General features: G+C 43.8%; 1 protein-coding gene across 5 annotated transcripts in view; it reads left to right on the top strand.

The window, feature by feature from the left end:
• Positions 1-20,678, top strand: part of ADCK1 (aarF domain containing kinase 1) — a 105,364-nt gene that overhangs the window by 33,627 nt on the left and 51,059 nt on the right. For all 5 annotated transcript variants that reach the window (XM_081862447.1, XM_081862444.1, XM_081862445.1 and 2 more), the window contains one exon: positions 3,234-3,437. In XM_081862447.1, coding sequence (XP_081718573.1) covers positions 3,234-3,437 — 204 coding nt within the window. The remainder of the gene's footprint in view (positions 1-3,233; positions 3,438-20,678) is intronic.

Below are 20,678 nucleotides of genomic sequence, written 5' to 3'. Positions count from 1 at the left end.
GATTGTGTTGTTTCAGATCCATCCCAATCTGATGACTTGTTTCATTTTAATTGGTCAATTTACCCTAGGCAGTTCTGTGCTCTTGCAGCTTAAATGCTATTATATTTTTTAAGTTGCTGGAGTGAACAGTTCATCTTCTTTATCCCCATCCTTTCAGATATTTCAAGGCTATCATCCTTTCATATTGGTTTCTCTAAACAAGGCATGGCTAGTTTTTTCTGTGTTTTCGTTAATATGATTCATTACAGAAGCTAGAAGTAACTCGAGCAGTAGGAGCAACTTCCAGGGCATTTTCAGAATGAATTGTTTGAGTGTCATTTCAGTGCGCCAGACACTTGCATGCTACATAGTACAGAACTGTGTTAATCTCATTGCTGAATGTTCCTAGTATAACCAACAAGCTGGGAATCAGTAGGATCAGCAGAGTTGGCACAGTTGAAAACAGCTAGAAATTCCTATGCCAATTGCCACCTTTATCTTGCTTTTTCTTAGAAGATTCATTGAGGATTCCTTAACTTACGTCACTCTTGAAATACCATTCTCCGTATTTCCAGTTTAGACTGCACCAATGCATAAGTTGTACAAGGAAACTCTAGTTAGAACGCATCCTTAGGGTTGAAGTAGACAAGATGCCATACACACAATTAGAAATTACATTAATGCCTTAAAAAAAATGAGGTATGGTGGTCCATTTGGGAATCTGGTAGGGGTGATAGTCGATAAGGCGACTTTAAAACTTTGCTCTTCACTGTACATAATATAAATTCCCTCCATTGCAAAGAAGAGGTGAAGCAGGCCTTGATTTGAATTGGGACCACCACGAGGGGCAGAAAGGTTAGAGCTCTTCCATCCTCACCCTGCCAGGGTTTCAGTCTGGATTGGGGCCCCTGCTCTGACCACTCTTTACTGTTTTAAAAGCCATGCATGAAATAGATAATTGTGTGAATGGCATCTAGTTGAGCTTGACCTTTAGTCTCTCTTTAATTCAGTCATGATAACAACAACAACAAATTACATAATGCAATCTGTGAATAATGAGCAGGATGTTTGTTTTGTTAAGTAGTATTAAATATTATCTATTCAGTAAATGCTTTGGAAATGGCAAGAAACAAACTTTCCCCCTCAAGTTATTTATTGTATTACTTGCTGGACAGGTTGGAATAAAGCTAGTAGCTTGAATTGTATTTTGCAGTGTCATGGCCAGGGATTGTTAATTACCACGTCAAGTACACACAATGAACTGCAAATGGCGTTCAAAATCTTCTTTTCCTTGTTTGGCTGGAGTACCTGGCCTTACAACGTCTTTTGTTGACATGGCTGCCATCTGTTCTGTGGCCTGTTTTTCAACCCGAACATTTAAAGGAGGGAAAATGCTCTTCCAGTACCTATTCCATCTTGGTGACCAGTGTTATAAATCCGCAGGAATCCCAGTGGGACTTGCTCGCATGAACTTCCTCGTCTCTGGATTGAGGCAGAATCGCCATATGGTAGAACCATGCTTCCCTTGCAGTGACACTTTGGCTGCAAGGCAATCACTTGCTAGTAACTGGCAGTTAAAAAAGATTTTGAACTTACATTTTAGGAGGTGAATCAACATTGGGGGTCAGATGTCTCTTTTGCTCCCTTGGCTCAATCTGGTGCGCTCCCATGTGGGCCTAATTGTGTGTTTGCTTTGTGTGTGGAGTGTGGATGGGTGTTCCCAGTAGCCCTGACACTCTGTACAGTTCCTGAAATTTTGTTGTTGTTGCTGCTGCTTTCTCACCATGAGCAATATCTGGGTTGAAGTGGCATTTTCCCCCTCAAGTGTGCCCAGCCTGCCCTTCCTTTCTCTGAAATGCAAGTTAATTCCGGACAGCTATAGATAGCCCCTCCCTGCTTTTGCTGCTAATCCCCCTTCCCTCCGCTTTCTCCTCTGTTGGAGACAGTGTCGAGGACAATTATCCAAGCTGCATAAAAGCTGTTTCCCTGTAATGGGCTGAACTCCCTGTACTGTGACAAACTGCCCAGCTGCTCTGGCTCCATCCCTCTCTCCCCCCCCTCTTCACTCCCCCCGCCCTCTCTGCACCCTTTCATTTCCAATCCATTCCAAGCTTTCTCTCTCTCTTGATATCTCTGTCACTCCAAGCAACCACATCAAGGGAGCAATGTAAGGCATGCTGCGTAGAGCTACTGTACTCGTGACCACACATTTCCATGGCAGAAGCTTCCTGCTCCTTGCAAGAGTATTATTTTTGAGTCTAGAGCTGAAAGCTGCTTTTTTGCACACCATTGCCCAACCACTGCAAGGGGGTTTGCAGAGGCAGGTGGAATGGCAGCTTCTGCTTCCAGCAGCCCAGTGTAAGGAAGTGGTGAGCACCAGGCTTTCAAGGGACTGGAATCCAAATATCTTGCCTGCATGTTTGTGTACCTCTTTGAGGCGGGGGTACACAACCTCTTTGAGGCGGGGGTACACAACTTTCTTCAACCTGAGGTCCACATGCCCTTCTGGGGACCACATGACAGTGGTGGGTGGAGTCAGAGTCAAAAGTAGGTGGAGCAAATAGGGGCATCATAGAATTGTAGAGTTGGAAGAGACTACGAGGGTCTTCTAGTCCAAGGAATCCTTTGCCCAACATGGGGCTTGAACTCATGCTCTACTGACTGAACTATCCCAAGTCAATTCTTTTCCTTTGTACAGTAGGCTAGTTTCTACACACACTCACAACCCCTCTCTGTCCCCAATCAGGGTTCAAGGACGCATTCCAGTAAGGGAAAAACATTTGGGGGAGGGTTGAAGCAAGGCCACTGAGAGGGGAGGGTGTGTGGCCTGGGGAAGTCTCAAGGGATAGATAGGCCCAGAGAGCTGCATTCAGACGCTAGACCTGAGGTTCCCCACCCTGCCTTAAAGCACTGTCTGCATGGTGCTTATTGAGGAGACTAGATGTGGTCATGCAGAACTTCTAATGCCTGCAGTCTGCATACGCATGTAGGTACTGGCCCACATCAAGCCCCGGTCTGCAATTGTAGGGGCATCCTGGAGAAAACAGTGTCTGTTTTCCCCAAAGATGCGTCCTGTTCTAATGGTAAACACAGGGAGCCTTATGGTAACACACACCCAGAACAAGCAAAATGGCAGCCTGGGAAGACAAGATACGAAAATAGGTAGGGTATGGTTGGAAGAAAGGGATTCAGTCAAAGTTTTGGATGTTTCTGAGTCTTTCAACCTCCCTCCCTCTCTTTCTCCCCCTCTTCAGGTGCATCTGCGCTCTGCAGAACGTCTCCGAGACCTGTGTTGTGCCAACCGGGGCACCTTCATCAAAGTGGGGCAGCACCTGGGGGCTCTCGACTATCTCTTGCCTGAGGAATACACTCGCACACTCAAGGTGCTGCACAGCCAAGCCCCTCAGAGCAGCAGGCAGGAGATCGAGCAAGTGATCTTGGAGGACCTGGGCAAAGGGGTAAGTGTGACAACAGGCATGTGTTGACTTGTCTGCCAAGCACGAGCAATAAGAACATAAGTATAGCCCTGCTGAATCAGGCCAATGGCCTGTCTAGACCAGCATCTCACAGGGCTCATCCACACTACTACATGCTTTTGAGGCACAGGTCTGGCCTTTCCAGGTGCGTGCCTGAGCAGTTTGGTCCCTTGCTGCATTTCAGCGGTAAAACACGGGTTTTCCTGAGGAAAGTGCTGGGACCAAAAAAAGACCTGCTTGGATGCTGATCTGGAAAGCCTGAACTTGCACCTAGAAACATGACACAAAAGGAAGTGTGAACGAACCCACAGTGTGTAACTAGATGCCTTTGGAAAACCTGATAGCTGGGCAGGGGAAGAAACCAAGAATTCAATATAAGTTATTAACAGATGTTAAAGAAAGAGGGGGCTTTGCCCTGCCAGACTTGAAACTGTACTATGAAGCATCTTGACTTTGTTGGTTAAAGGAATGGATGTTGTTAGAAAATACAGATTTGTTGGATTTGGAAGGTTATGATAATAGATTTGGTTGGCATGCATATTTATGGTATAATAAGACAAAAGTCCAAAAAGGATTTGGAAACCATATATTCCGAAGATCTCTATTTGAAATATGGGATAGGTATAAAAACCTATTAGAACGTAAAGCTGTCTCCATTAGAAGCGATGAGTGTGAAAAAGATAAATATGAGTAAAAATTGGGTTATATATAAAAAATTAATACAAAAGGACGTAAATGGAAAATGAAATTTTATGAAGAGGTTAAAGGATATGTGAATGACTGGCTGCACTATCGCCAAGTCAATGAAATGTTTAAACAGGATTTGAGAGAAAAAGGATTTGATGATAATAAATCAAAATTTGAATAAATATTGAATAATAAGTATAAAATTTTGTCTAAAATGTATAAATTGCTGCTTGAATGACATTTGAAAGAAGAGGAGGTAAAGTCGGTGATGATACACTTGGCCAAAGATTTTGGGTATAATATACAGTTAAAAGACTGGGGAAAACTGTGGAAAGAAGGATTAAAATTTACTGCATGCAATGCTTTGAAAGAAAATGTGATAAAAATGATGTATAGGTGGTATATTACACCTGTGAAATTAGATAAACTGTATAAAACAAGTAACAAAGGTTGGAAATGTAAAGAAAAGGAAGGTACTTTTTATCACATGTGGTGGGAATGTAAAAAAGTGCAAAACTTCAGGGAAATGATATAGATGTTGAAATATACATTTATTAAGAAATCAGAAGCATTTTTACTTGGCATTGTAGGTGATGATATTAATAGACAGGGTTGTAAGTTGTTTTTATACGCAATGACAGCAGCAAGAATATTATTGGCACAAAAATGGAAGCAAGAAGAATTACTGACGAAAAGAAGAATGGAGGGTGAAACTGAAGGACTATGCAGAACTAGTTAAATTAACAGGAAAGATTCGAAACCTGCGGGAACAGAGACTGGAGTAAATATACAAACTATCTGAAAAGTAATTGTAATGAACAGTTACAGATAGGTAGCCGTGTTGGTCTGCCATAGTCAAAACAAAACAAATTCCTTCCAGTAGCACCTTAAAGACCAACTAAGTCAGTTCTTGGTATGAGCTTTCGTGTGCATGCACACTTCTTCAGAAGGAATTTGTTTTGTTTTGTAATGAACAGATTACACTAGTAGGACTGCAATAAGTTTTGTAAGGAGGATTATCTGAAATATTGCAAGAAAGACTATGAGGAGAATTATTAGTTAATGACAATTAAGAAATGCAGAATAAGTGATAAAGAATGAAAAATCATCAGAGGTGTTGATGGAAGTCTAAAACATTGTATAAGAAGTTATGTTATATGACTGTTGGAAATGATATGTTAAAAAACCCAATAAAAATGTATACATATATAAAGAAGGAAAACCTGCTAGCTGAACAAGCGTGCAGCAGCCACTCGCAATTCCCAGCCACTTGTATTCAGATGCAAAATGCCTCTGATTGGGGAGATAGCAAATAGCCATCATGGCTAGTAGTCATTGATAGCCTTGCCTTCTATGAATTTGTCTAATTTTGGGTAGTACAGTGAACTGAAAGCACTAAACAGTGGTTTGTTGCTGCTTTCTGGTAATAAATGCACATCTGCTTGTTGCTAAGGATACAGGCATTGTTTTCTCAACAAAGTGCTTCTGTTGCAGAAATATTGCATTTTTGCAGTGCTGAAACTGGAGTATTTTGTCACTGCGAAAAGGCAGATTCTTTCCCCTAGCTCTCACAGCTGTTACTGTTGAGATTGCTGTGTGCTATGTGCAGCATAATGTGATTGTCACAGACCTCTGTTGATTGTTGAGTGCACCATTGCTAGTAGTGAGTTATACCTGCCCTTGCTGTAAACGCGTATCACACTTTATAACACAGAGGTGGCTAATCTGTGTTTCTTTAGGTGTTGCTGAACACCTAACCATCCCTGACCATAGGCCAAGCTTGGCCTATCGCTCAGCATCCAAAAAACCAAAGTGCTGCACCAACAAGTACAAAATAACCCCTCTGCAGCGCCATAAGTCCAACTCAATGGTGTAACGTTGGAAAATGTCGATCACTTCTCCTACCTGGGCAGTTATCTTTCCACAAGGGCCAACATTGGTCCCGAAATCCAGCATCGCCTGAGCTCTGTGAGTGCAGCTTTCTCCCGATTGAAATACAGAGTATTTGAGAGCTGGGACATTCACATGGAAACCAAAACGCTTGTTTACAAAGCTATTGTATTACTAATCTTACTGTATGCTTGTGAAACATGGACCACTTATAAACGCCATCTCCAACTCCTTGAAAGATTCCATCAACAGTGTCTCCGAAATTTTTTACATGTCACTTGGGAAGACAGGCGAACTAATACCAATGTACTGGAAGAAGCAAAGATCATCAGTGTTGAAGCAGTGATTCTTTAACATCAACTTCGTTGGACTGGTCATGTTGTGCAGATGCCTGATTATCGTCTTCCAAAGCAACTACTCTATTCCGAACTTAAAAATGGAAAGCGTAATGCTGGTGGTCAACAAAAGAGGTTTAAAGACTGTCTCAAGGCAATTTTAAAAAAAATGTAGTATAAACACCAATAATTGGGAAACACTTGCCAGTGAGCGCTCCAATTGGAGAATAGCCTTTACCAAAGGTGTCATGGGCTTTGAAGACACTCGAACTCAGGACGCAAGGGAGAAACGTGCTAAGAGGAAGGCACGCTTGGCAAATCCACACCGTGATCAGAAGCCAACGTCCCCACTATGGAAGGACGTGTGGATCCAGAAGTGGCCTCCACAGTCACTTATGGACTCAGTGTGAAAACCTTGCTGCAAGATAGACCCAAAAGAGAAAACAATAGAAAACCACTAGTAATCACATACAGCTCTCAAGTTAAAACTGTTCAACGCATCATCAGAGATTTGCAACAGCTCTTAGATTAATGACAGCTCTTTTTCCGAAGCTCTGGAAGGAAAACGTTTAATTGCCTACAGAAAGCTACCCAATCTTAAAACAGTTCCTCACACACAATAATACAACAACCAGACCTAACATGGACACTGGCACAAGAGCCTGCAATAAATCTAGATGCCAACTTTGCTGCCACATACACCTGGACAGCATCATTATTGGCCCCAATAACATCAAACATACCATCTCAGGCCTATTTAATAGTTCATCTTCCAACATTATATATGCTATCAAATGCCAACAGTGCCCTTCAGCTCTTTATATCGGACAAACAGGACAAACTTTACGCCAAAGGATAAAGGTAAAGGGACCCCTCACCATTAGGTTCAGTAGTGACCGACTCTGGGGTTGCGGTGCTCATCTCGCTTTATTGGCCGAGGGAGCCGGCGTACAGCTTCCAGGTCGTGTGGCCAGCATGACAAAGCCGCCTCTGGCGAACCAGAGCAGCACACCGAAATGCCGTTTACCTTCCCGCTGGAGCAGTACCTATTTATCTACTTACACTTTGACGTGCTATCGAACTGCTAGGTTGGCAGGAGCAGGGACCGAGCAACGGGAGCTCACCCCCTCGCGGGGAATCAAACCACCGACCTTCTGATTGGCAAGCCCTAGGCTCTGTGGTTTAACCCACAGCGCCACCCGCGTCCCTACGCCAAAGGATAAATGGGCATAAATCTGACATCAGGAATCATAAAACAGAGAAACCAATAGGAGAGCACTTCAGTCTCCCAGGACATTCTGTGCAGGATCTTAGAGTGGCTGTCTTCAGTGGCGGAGCTTCATGCTCTGGCACTGGGGGTGGAGAGCAGGCGGAGGCATGGCTGGCGTGCATCCCGGGGGGCGTGGTGTGCATCCCAGGGGCATGGCGTGCTGCCCACAGGGGCATGGCGTACGTCCCAGGAGCGTGGCGCGTGTCCTGGGGGTGTGGTGCCCAGCACGGCCGAGGGGAGCAACCGTGATAGCACCCCACCGGGATCATGGTGCCGGGGGTGGTGTGCTCCCCTGCCCCCCTCTTCCTCCGCCAGTGGCTGTCTTATTACAAAAGAATTTTAGAAATACACTTGAAAGAGAAGCTGCTGAATTACAACTCATTACCAAACTAAAAACTATGGAGAGACCTGGTCTGAATAGATATATTGGATTCATGTCCCATTATACATACTAAAGCATATCCCTTTAAAAATCCCTTGCCCTTCCTTGTGCAACCAACTGCCATAACAGTCATCAACAGTTATAAGGTTGAAGCGACCTCTGCTTCAGAGTATCTGACGAAGTGTGTATTACACACGAAAGCTCATACAGTACCTTGAAAGCTTATATTTAGTTGATCTTTAAGGGGCCACTGGAATTACTAAAAAATATTTTTTCATCTTTCATCTTGTTATTTATTATTTATTCTTGTTATTATCAACACGGCTATCCACCTGAATCTGTTAAAACTGTGCTTATGGAAGACAATCTTACTCAGCTACAAGTGATCGCCAAAGAAGAGAAGGAGGAGGAGGAGGAGGGGAAGAAGAAGAAGAAGAAGAAGAAGAAGAAGAAGAAGAAGAAGAAGAAGAAGAAGAAGAAGACGACGACTAGCAGCCAGGACTGATGGGAGATAGAGCCCAACAAAATCTGGAGAGCCCATAGTTTAACCTGCTTTGTTTTAACATCTAATACAGGGATAGCTCTTGGGAGTGTAGCTTGTAAGATGCAGCTGTGGGAGTCTGCTGTTTTTAGCAACTGGAGACAGACAATATTTGCTGCACAGAGTTTCAGAGTGTATTCATGTCTTCTACCTTACTGAGAACGCCCAGTTAGTGAAAAATGGGCTAGGTGTGAATTGTTGAGCCTGGGCTACAGAACAGATACGAGTGGCACAGTGGTTAGATGATGTCAGACAGGAGATAGAAGACAATTTGGCAGGCTGCATTGCAGTAAAAATGTCTGAGACAGTATTGATCCAAACCAGCAAATCACGGACGGCCTTCTACCTTATTACCATATGAATGTTTGTGGGCCAGAGTTCATGGATGAGACATGTTACCACTGAGCTGCTGAGCCCTGTTTTGCTAGAGTGGGTCCCTTTAAAACTTGCTGCCTTGTAGCTAAGGCTTGGTCACTCCATAGACATGCCAGTTTTGCTCAGGCCATTGTCAAAGCAACACCCGTCTTTTGTGGGCGATCTTTTGGGTCTTGCAGATCCTTCCTTTGGTATCTGGAACCTGATATCTGCTTTGTGCTGCTAGAGTGTCTCCTCCAGGCCTTGGTCATCACCCTATAGGTCAGGAAACAAGATCCCATGGCTGCCTCTACATAGTGCCCTTGTTGTGAAATAGCCACAAGGTGTTCACTCACCTTTTAATGGGCATCTGCATGATGTCATGTAATGAACAAAAATGTCTATGTTTTCCCTGTTCCGCTTCTGTTTCATGCCTCCCACCGACCTCAGGTGATCCAGCTCCTCCCCCAAATAATTAACACCCCCCCCCCCCGGTTATGGTCTTTATAATTTTCCTTCTCTGTGGTCCAACTCTAGGAGTTAACACTATCACTTTAACCCTTCCCTTTCCAGAGAACATAACCTTTATATCAGTTTTATCCCATCCCTCCCTGCAGTGAGGGAGAGGAAGCAATAATAATTAGCAGTGTAGTGAGGGGAGAAGGAAGTATTTAACACTTTCTGATATATTATTTGGATTCCAGAAGTCTGGAAGCAGGGCTGCTATTCTCCTTCTAGTTTAACACTGAATAGCAGTGACTGGGTTCTGCAAAATTTCCACATCTGGAAGCACCCATTGACAATGGAAGTTGTTGATTCTAAGTGTGCTGTAGAGAGCAAAGTAGGGATGGGCAGATCTGTCAATTTCTATTTCACCCAGTTTCTCTTTTTCCCCCATCTTAAGTTTGGTTCTCCAGATTTCCACATCATTTATCAGCATCTAAGTGCAAATTTATCCTAGTATACACATTTTGGTATGCAATTTCGCCTAATAAGCACATTTAAAACAAAAAACAAAAATCAACCTGCCCCATATTTTTTTAAAATGTTGTTTTCACAAACATATGCACACTTTACCCTAGCATAGACACTTTTGTACACAGTGTTTGGCTAAGAGAAGTGCAACTTTTGGAAGATGCCTTTGTTTCAGTTTGCACACTGTTTCAGAAAGTGCGAATTAGGTAAGTTCACGTTCAAAGGTGAACTGAATTGAATTTCTCTCTCATCCCTAGAACAACGGTAGGCATAGGAATGGAACATCAGAGGCAATATAGATGGCCTGTGGCAGAACCATGGAACCAGGGCCAGTCTTAACATTAGATGGCTGCCTTAGGTGGAAGATGCAGAGAGGCTGGAAGGGACAGCAAGGTGCTGGAGGACACAGCCTGTCCTGCCCCGCTAAGCTAGACTGCAACCCTCACATGTGGTGGAGGATGCTGTCCCACTGACAGTTTTGAACTGAGGTACCATACATGGGACACAGGTGGCGCTGTGGGTAAAAGCCTCAGCGCCTAGGACTTGCCGATCGAAAGGTCGGCGGTTCGAATCCCCGCGGCGGGGTGCGCTCCCGTCGCTTGGTCCCAGCGCCTGCCAACCTAGCAGTTCGAAAGCACCCCCGGGTGCAAGTAAATATTTTTTTTTTTTAAATAATTTTTATTGATTTTACAACATAAACAAAAAACAAATAAACATAACACGACTTCCCCAAACCTCCCCTTCCCTGCATCCATATTTTAAAATTTTTAGCAATTCTTCATCCCATTTTTATATTTAGTTCTCTTTAAAAAAATTCTATTTTATAAATTTCAATTTATAGCTGTAATTCTTTGTATCCAATCCCTTGACATCTTAACATTCCAAAATTTTACAACAATTTTTAAGATAGATTTTAAATTTTTTCCAGTCCTCCTCCACTGTCTCTTTCCTCTGGTCACGGATTCTGCCGGTCATCTCTGCCAGTCCCATAAATTCAGTCACCTTGGTCTGCCATTCTTCCAGAGTAGGTAATTCTTTAGTCTTCCAATACTTCGCCAAAAGGATTCTTGCTGCTGTTGTTGCATACATAAAAAAGGTCCTATCTTTCTTTGGTACCAATTGGCCGACCATGCCCAGGAGAAAAGCCTCCGGTTTCTTTACAAATGTCCACTTAAGGATTTTCTTAATTTCATTATAGATCATTTCCCAGTAGGCCTTAATCTTTGGGCAGGTCCACCAAAGGTGATAAAAAGTTCCTTCACATTCATTGCACTTCCAACAATTGTTATTGGGCAAATGATATATCTTTGCAAGCTTGACTGGAGTCATGTACCACCTATAGATCATTTTCATTATGTTCTCTTTCAGGGCACTGCATGCCGTAAATTTAATACCTGTGGTCCATAACTGCTCCCAGTCAGCAAACATAATATCATGACCAATATCCTGTGCCCACTTAATCATAGCTGATTTAACCGTTTCATCCTGTGTATTCCATTTTAGCAGCAGATTATACATTCTAGACAAATTCTTAGTATTGGGTTCTAGCAATTCTGTTTCTAACTTTGACCTCTCCTTCTGAAATCCTAGTTTTCTGTCCTGCTTAAAAGTTTCATTGATCTGGAAATAATGTAACCAATCTCGGACTTTAGGTTTCAATTTCTCAAAACTCTGTAGTTTCAACTTTTCACCATCATATTCTATAATTTCACAATATTTTGGCCAATCTGTATCCATGTTCAGTCTTTTTACCGCCTTGGCTTCCATTGGTGACAACCACCTGGGGGTTTTACTTTCAAGCAAATCTTTATATCGATTCCATACATTATACAATGCTTTCCTAACAATATGGTTTTTAAAATTTCTATGTACCTTTACCTTATCATACCATAGATATGCATGCCAACCAAAACTATTATCATAACCTTCCAAGTCCAGAATGTCTGTATTCTCAAGAAGTAGCCATGGTTTCAGCCAGCAAAAAGCTGCTGCTTCATAATAAAGTTTTAAGTCCGGCAGGGCAAAGCCCCCTCTATCCTTTGCATCACCGGGTGCAAGTAAATAAATAGGGACCGCTTACTAGCGGGAAGGTAAACGGCGTTCCGTGTGCTGCACTGGCTCGCCAGATGCAGCTTGTCACGTGACCCGGAAGTGTCTGCGGACAGCACTGGCTCCCGGCCTCTAGAGTGAGATGAGCGCACAACCCTAGAGTCTGTCAAGACTGGCCCGGACGGGCCTTTACCTTTACCATACATTTAAAGCTGTATCCTACCACTTTAAACAGTCATGGTTTTCCCCAGAGAGTCTTGGGAACTGTTGTTTGCTAAGGTTGCAAAGAGATCCCTATTCACACTGACAGTTACAGTTCCTACAGTAGTTTAATAATTCCTCTTTCCATGGCAGTGTGGGAATTATAGTTCTGTCAGGGGAATAGGGGGTTTCCTATCAAGTTACAGCACCCTTAGCAAACTACACTTCCCAAGATTCTTTGGGAGAAGCCATGATTGTTCAAAGTGGTAGGAGGCAGCTTTAAGTGTATAGTGCAGATGGGATCTAAAACTCACTTGCCAGTCCAGTCAGCTTCTGTATATGGAATGGAAAGAGACACCATTTTGCCTTTTCCCTCAGTTAGGAACATGTCTTGGGGCTGCCCTACATGGAGCTCTCCCTTAGTAGAATAGCAGGCGCTGTTAAAATGAACTGCAAGCTTGCTCTTGGTAAAATGCTACACGTGGGCAAGTTGTGCTGGCCTTTTGCTGCTCTATAACCATTTCCAGACAGCACTGTCAGCCCTTCCTTTTCGAAAGCCCCCTAATTAACCCTGAATGAAAAACAAATAAATCCCCATAATAACCACATAAATAGCTGTTGCCGTTTACGCCAAGGCCATGTGGTGGCAAGGAAGGCTATGTCAACCATGAGCGCTTTATGGCTGGTAAATCAGATTACTTTCCCCCAGCTTCATTTGTGATCATACTTCAAGTCTCTAGGGTGGATTGAGAAGGGTCGGTGGTGAAGAATGGGGATGCAGGGTGTGTAGGCGTTTGGAGGTGGTGAGTGGGGTAGACCTATCTGTAATGCCATGGGGCAGGGTGAAATGCAGTCAGCGCAGCATGATTGGAACATCTAGTAAATTTGGGGTTGTTTGTTTGTGGTGCAGGAGTGCATATAAAGGAACATGCTGTCATTGTGGAGAGTGAATGATGTTGCCATGGATTGTGTAGTTCAGATAGGCAAGGGCACATCTGAGTAGGTGGGCAAGCCCCCAAATAGCCTTTTGTTGGTAATCATAGAATCATAGAGTTGGAAGAGACCACAAGGGCCATCGAGTCCAACCCCCTGCCAAGCAGGAAACACCATCAGAGCACTCCTGACATATGGTTGTCAAGCCTCTGCTTAAAGACCTCCAAAGAAGGAGACTCCACCACACTCCTTGGCAGCAAATTCCACTGTCGAACAGCTCTTACTGTCAGGAAGTTCTTCCTAATGTTTAGGTGGAATCTTCTTTCTTGCAGTTTGGAACCATTGCTCCGTGTCCGCTCCGTGTGAGTAGAGATGGGGGGGATTGTGGAGTTGTGGGGAGATAGGCCTTTTCCCAGCCAAGGCCCAAGCTGTAGCCTGACCCTTACTGAACTGTGACATCATAATGCAATTTATGACCACTACTGGGATTTGCTGTTGAAATAATCCTGCCTGCTTTCTGAGCAGTGCTGTGTATGAAGCTGCCTGGTGCTGAGTCAGACCATTGGCACATCAATATTGTCCTCACTGAATTGACTAGCAGTGGCTCTCCAGAGTTTTGCAGGGGAAATTCACAGCCGGGATGGACTTTGGAACCTTTGGAACCTTGGAACAAAGGAGATGCTCTTCCACTGAGCCACACCCTTCCACCATTTTAATCAGAGATACTGTGGATTGAGCTTGGGAATTTTTGTCTTCAAGGTGTGTGCTTTGCCATGAAGCCCAGCTGGCAAATATTTGTGCTTTTTAAGTGTCTGGTTTGGCTGTGGTGGGAAGCAACAGTAAGTTTTAGAAAGAATGACTAATATACCAGTTTAAACCATATAAACCAGATAACTCTGCTAAGACCTTTGCCTGCTACCACCTCCGTTCCAGCTGCCAGCAGCTAACACAAATGAAATGTGATTATTGCTTCTGGAAGGTGCTCATTTTTGAACCTTGGTGGGTCTGTAAGGGAAGAGATGTGACTTGGTCTGTAAATTCTAAGTCGATCTTAGAAATTATGATTGGCCATAAATTGAAGAATATGTTGGGTCAAAACCTTGTTTCCTCCTGCTCCGGAGGTTAGGACTCGAACCAATGGATCCAAGGTCCAAGAAAGGAGATTCCAAATAAACATCAGGAAGACTTTTCTGGTGGCAAGAGCTGTTGGACAGTGGAACAGATTCTCTCAAGAGGTGGTGGATTCTCCTTCCTTGGAGGTTTTTAAGCAGAGATCGGAACGGTATCTGTCTTAGAAGCTTTAGTGGAGATTCCTGCATTGCAGGGGGTTGGATTAGATGATCCTTGGGATCCCTTCCAACTCTACAGTTCTATGATTCTATGAGTCTACGATTCTGAGGGCTTTATGGATTAAAACCAGCACCCTGAATGCCTGTAGCAGGGATGGAGAACCTGTGGCAACCACCTTCCCAATGCTGCTGGACTACAACTCCCATCAGTGCCCATACTGGCTGCAGTGGATGTGAGTTGTAGTCCAACAACACACATGGAGGGCCAAAAATATTTCACCCCTGGTCTGCAGGTAACCAGCACAGACACTGGCCATTGGAAGCCTCTTAGGAGTACATTGAGTTTGGTTGCGTTTACCCAGAAGAGGAAGAATGTGTATTGTTACTCGATATGTCTTCAATGAATTGATAAGCGATTAATCTATTCCCTGGTGAGCCCTGCCATACATTAAGTCCTCTCAGTATTATTCATGGCCTCCCCAAAATTGTTCCCCCCCACACTCAGAACTCTGGGGAGAGATAGAAAGGCGATATATTGAAATACGGCATATGATTTTCTCTCGCTCTGCTTTGGCTGTGTGCGGCTTCTGCGACGGGCCTTTTCTTCTCTCTTGAATACGTTTTCAGCCGCTACTGATCCACCCCGGTTCCTTTCAGCATTTCAGGCGCTAGACAGAGCCTTCTGTGCCTCATTGATTCCCAGCGAGGCAGCTCGAATCCCCTCTCAGCTGCAGACTTTCCTTTCAGCGTTACTTTGCCCGCATGGGCAGAGCCAGGGTGATATTTAATTTTAAAGAGACAGAGAGAAAATGACAAGTGTGTGTGTGTGTGTGTGTGTGTGTGTGAGAGAGAGAGAGAGAGAGAGAGAGAGAGAGAGAGAGAGAGAAAGGGAGATAGGGAGAGAAATAATAAATGAGAATAGTTAGAAAGATATAATGCAGGAGGGGTATGGGTTATGGTACTGAGTAAGTGGTGTGGGCTGTTAGTTTTGAGGAGTAATTTATACTGGAATATGGAAAGGGTGTTGGGAACCTCCTCTCTGTTGATGGTTTAGGATGGGGTCTTATTCAGCCAAAGGGCCACATTCCTCTCTGGACAATTTTCTTGGGGCCACATACCAGGGGTGGGCAGGGCCAGAGGCAAACACATGCACCACCAGAGGCAAAAGTGGGCCAAATAACAAATGTGAATTTTACCTTTGTACAATAAGGCTCATTTCTACACCCGTCCACACAGCTCTCTCTGGCAATCAAGTGACATTATTAGAACTGAAGGCACCTTCTAGTCAGGCAAAAACACTCACAGAGTGAACGAAGCTGAGGCTGCGAGATGCCTGGGCCGGTGTGGGTTTTGTGGCCTGGGGAGAGTCCCAAGGGCCAGATACAGAGGATTGGAGGGCCACATTTGGCCCTCAGGTCTGAGGTTCCCTACCCCTACCTCAGGAGCTCTTAGCGGTTTTCATTATTTATTTAACAGTGCCATTATATTGCCTGCTATTGGAAAGAAATATTGAAAGCAGCTTCCAGAGATAAAATGTACATTAAAACAATTTTAAACAGAAAAACAACAACACAATTTCACGGATATTAGAGAAATCCAGGGCAGAAAGATCCAGTGGTGGTGGCTGGCTGCTAGCGAAAGCCTGAGGAAACAGATGGTTTTTTTAAAAAACCAGCATTGGAAGCTCCCAACAGTCAGTTTTGATATTATTTATTTCTTAAATTTGTAATACTTCATGTATCATTAAAGCCCTCTTTGCTCAAGCTCCCAGTTCCTGGTCTTCACAAGCAGCAACTATTGGACCTAGATGAGGATGCACACCACCCCCAAATGCCCTTGATTTCCAGAAGGTGCTTCCAGCAGGCCCATTAGGGCCTGGATGAGCACCACAGAGCACATGACGAATCTAGAAAAATCTAGAACCTCATTCCACTCATTTTAGTTGTGCATCACACGGATCACTCTTATTAGATGAAGCCAACAATATTGGGTGGAAGTCCATTCGATTACTGCTGGGATAAATTTAGCCCATGCACACATTTGCTTGGCTACTGGTTATGTTTTTATATTTCAGAGATGTATTTTTAGATCTTTGAGCGATTGTAATATTGTTTTTTCATGATCCTGGGATCCTATAGGAGGAAGAGAAGGGAAGAAATACACATGACAACAGCAGCAGCAGCAGCAATATTCCATACTAATATTCAGCATTGTGCTATGGTGAATGTTCCATCTGCAGAAGCATTGGAGCTTGCCAGAAGGAATGACCCTCTCTTCTCCCCTTGTGCACTGTACTGGGAGTTCTCCCAACCCCCTGAGCCGTGCTGTATATGCAGAAATCCTTGCATAGTGCTTCTTCCTTCTGACAGGCCTGACTAGGTGAATCCCACCCTCTATTTCTAAAATTAATACTCTTATTAATGGGGGGGGGGAGAAAGTTCTACAAACATAGAGGATTAAATGCTTTGCTACATCAACATTTAAAAGCTAAGATGCACTCTAAGGGACACTGATTATGTTTTGTAGTCCTTTAATGATCTGGAGTTAGAGACATCTGGCAATTCAAAAACCAAGGATTTTATAATACTTATTATCCTGCTGTTCTGAGAAGCTAGTGTGGAAGCCTGGTGGTGCCCAACAACTATGAAAATCACTATATCTGGAGAATATAATTGATCCTGTAGGAGGTCAAAAAAGCAATAAGCAATGGCCGGTCCATTACCTTTTTTGTTCCTGTTGCTTTGACCTGCTGTAAAACTTAGTGTCCAAACTTTTGCCTGTTGTTTAAAATAATATATTTACAAATGTCCTTTTTATAGTATATTTTAGAATATATTTACTTAAGTGAAAGAGAAAAACATTTGCAAATGTTAACATGGAGTTTTACAAGGTCAAATTTGACAATGGGTAGTGAAAAAAATCAGAAACGCTGTTGTTTTGTGCTGGATAAATAAATTTTGGTAATACTCAAAAGACAGTACAAAAGTATGTGATTAAATTTTAGAGGCCATTTACAAAATGTCTTCAGGTTGAGTGTTTCAGGGTTGACCTCTGTCAGGGAACTGTCATCAGTGCTGGAGGGAGAGAGCAAGCTCCAGAGGGATTCCAGAGAGCGTCCCGGGATGGGGAGAGGCAGCCCATCTTCTGGGGAAGAGAATCCGTGTAGCACCAGTGGAGAAGGGGGGCAGATGGGGGAATCGGCGAGGTGGTCCCATGACTCCTTGCCGGGGACCAGCGGGGAGAGTAAGGGTCCTCCGCTGCCTACGCCCTCCTTGCGCAGAAGGCTTCCGCGCAGGGAGAGTAGGAGGAGACTAGGTGTCAAAGAGCTTCTTTGCTGGAAGAAGTTTAAGATACGCCCACTGACGGATTCTGCCAGCAACTGAGACAGAAAAGGTTCACTCAGGCAACCCAGCCAGGTGTTGGCACCGGCTTACGCACGAGCAACCCCTAGAACCATTACAACCTCATTTTCAAAGAGTGAAGATTTTATCCCTTATCTGCAGCCCAGCTGTGATGCAAACTAGCCAGCTGAGCCAGAGATCCACAGGATCCTAACTCACTGGTGGAACTTGAATTTGGACTGTCCCCTTAGATACCAAGGTGACCTTGCTGATGACAGAAGAAAGTATTACATGTGAAAAAAACAGAAGCAAGATGACTGTTTGAAAAGTGACCTGCTGTACAGTGCAGTATGAGCTAGATCAGTCTTCTCCAACATGGTGCCCTCCAAATACTTTGGGTTTCAACCCCGATCCATCCTAGCCAGCATGGCCAATGGTCAAAGATGGTGAGAGCTATAGTCCAAAATATTTGAAGGGTATGAGGTTAGAGATGACAGGGCTAGGTGCTACAGTGCCTTAAGATTTCTAGTCTTATCAACCTACGTTTTATTCTACAGAAGAAATGAGGTAGCTGTGGGATTAGCCCAGGTAGTGGAAGCCACGCAACAGAAAGATGCATAGATCCCCTTGGCAGAGGGCCTTCTCAGTAGTGGCACCTACCCTGTGGAATACCCTATCATCAGATGTCAAGGAGATAAGTAACTATAGAACCTTTAGAAGACATTTGAAGGCCTTAAACATCTGTTTAATGTTTGGTTATGTTTTTATATATGTTGGGAAGCCACCCAGAGTTGCTGGGGCAACCCAGTCAGATGGGCGCGCTACAAGTAATAAAATGATGGTGATAATGATGATGTCACTGAACACATGAGCCTCTCCTTCCCACCAGTGCTCAGGGCAGCTCTGGCTTCAGGCTTGTGCAAGAGGCTTTCCAGTGGGTCCTCCTGAACTATGGCCCCTCATTGAGGCCTACCCCTCCTTCAACAAGAGTGCTTGGCTCCTTCATCCACAAACTACTGGTCTCCCAAGTAATGGAAGGAGAGAGAATAATGAGGATGAGGGCTTGTCCTGGATGGGGCCTTGCTTTCCATGGTTTCCGGCAGCTGCCCACCTTGGCCGCGAGTGCTAGTGTGCTAAGGCACTGAACTGTGGGCATGAGGTATATGGAGGTAGAAGCAACATGATTTAGGGCTACGCTCACTGTAGCATTGTGTTGTTCTGAAGAGTGGCTTGTTGTCCCTGGATAACCTCGCAGAGAGCCTGCTCAGAATATATTGCCGAAACCTCGTGACCCTCAGAAATGTGAACATTTTTCAAAGAGCGGCCCAGCTGACAAGGTTCTCGGCGGAGTGACTTTTGAGAAGCGGTATAAAGAATTTAAAACTAGGTACTAGGCACTGCGATAAATTCTTCATTTAACCTCATTTTATCTATGCATGGGCTAATGTGAAATGCAGGTTAGGGGGCACATCTTGCCAGAGGGTTCAAATTCCTACCATTGACTACCTATGAGACCCGAACGAAACAATAAATCTAATGGCAGTTGTAAGTATCTCTTGTGCAGGTGGGGGTTCTTCTGCACATTTGCGATTTCACAATACAAGTATTTAAGTAGTGATGATACTGAGTCAAACAATTGGCCCATCTCACTCAGTATTAGGGGTCTTGTGGGAAACTGCGCAAGGGTGCATTAGAATTCAGAGAATGATAGAGCTGGAAGGAGCCTTGGAGGTCATCTAGGAAAGCCCTCTGCTCAGTACAGCACAGTCTGTTTTGAATGGCTCCTGATTCTGCCTCTTTTCATCCCCAGCGCTGCGTAAAAACTAAAGTTTACTGATTAAGTAGGTGGTGGTGCCAGCAAGAGCTCCTTGGACGAAGGGGGAATGTCTGGCTCCTTCCTTCCTTCCTTCCTTCCTTCCTTCCTTCCTTCCTTCCTTCCTTCTCTCCTCCCTCCCTCCCTCCCCACCTCCCTCCCTTTTTAAAGCAAAATGAGTAATTGCTAGTGCTTTGACCCTTCCTTTCTGTTTGGAATCTTGGGAGTTGAACTACAGGTCTCATAATCTTTCACAGGAAATGCTAAACTGGTCAGAAGAGAGTCCCTGGAATCACTGTCTTGAAGTTTTGATGTTGGATGTTTTCAGGCTGAGCAACCTGCTGCTCAGCCAGCCCTTCTTGATACTGTCTGTGCTGGTGACCTGATTTCTGAGGCCATTTTATTTGACTTGTATTTTATTTGGCTGGGTACTGCTGGACAGGTGGGGAGCAAACCTTCTCTTCACTTGGAGATTGTGCAAACACAAATGGCTGCTTCTCTATCATTTACTTCTTTGGTATGTTTCCCTAATGACATAAACAACCGACATAAACAAGTTCCTTTTCTTTATGTATATGTAATACGTACAGTGATACTATGCTTGACCATTTCTCAACTGCTCTGGCAAAATCTGGACGGTTGGCAGCTCAGGACACCTCCATATTATCAATATTTTGCGGGAAAGATTCAAGTGCATACCAGGAAATTTAGGTTTAGAAAAGTGACGGGGATAGTGCATTGAAAAGTGTGGAACGAGAAAATGAAAGACAAAGTGCGAGATTGGTTACATTATGCTCAGATTAAAGAAGTTTTTAAACTTGATAAAAAGCTAGGATTCCAGGTGGAAAAATCGAAGCTAGAAACGGAACTGTTAGAGCCTAAGACTAAGGTACTTTCAAAAATGTATAACTTGCTGTTGAAGTGGAATACACAAGATGAAACGGTTAAATCGGCTATGATAAAGTGGGCACAGGACATTGGATACAACATTATGTTTGAGGACTGGGAGAGGTTGTGGACTACTGGGCTGAAGTTTACTGCATGTAATGCTTTGAAAGAAAATGTTATGAAAATGATATATAGATGGTATATGACCCCAGTCAAACTTGCAAAAATATACCACTTGTCTGATAACAAATGTTGGAAATGTAAAGAAAATGAAG

The sequence above is a fragment of the Podarcis erhardii genome, assembly GCF_964252035.2.
Source record: "Podarcis erhardii genome assembly, chromosome: 1".
In the NCBI taxonomy this organism is placed as follows: Eukaryota; Metazoa; Chordata; class Lepidosauria; order Squamata; family Lacertidae; genus Podarcis; species Podarcis erhardii.
Note: the sequence above shows the minus strand (reverse complement) of the source record. Positions and strands in the feature narration are given on the sequence as shown.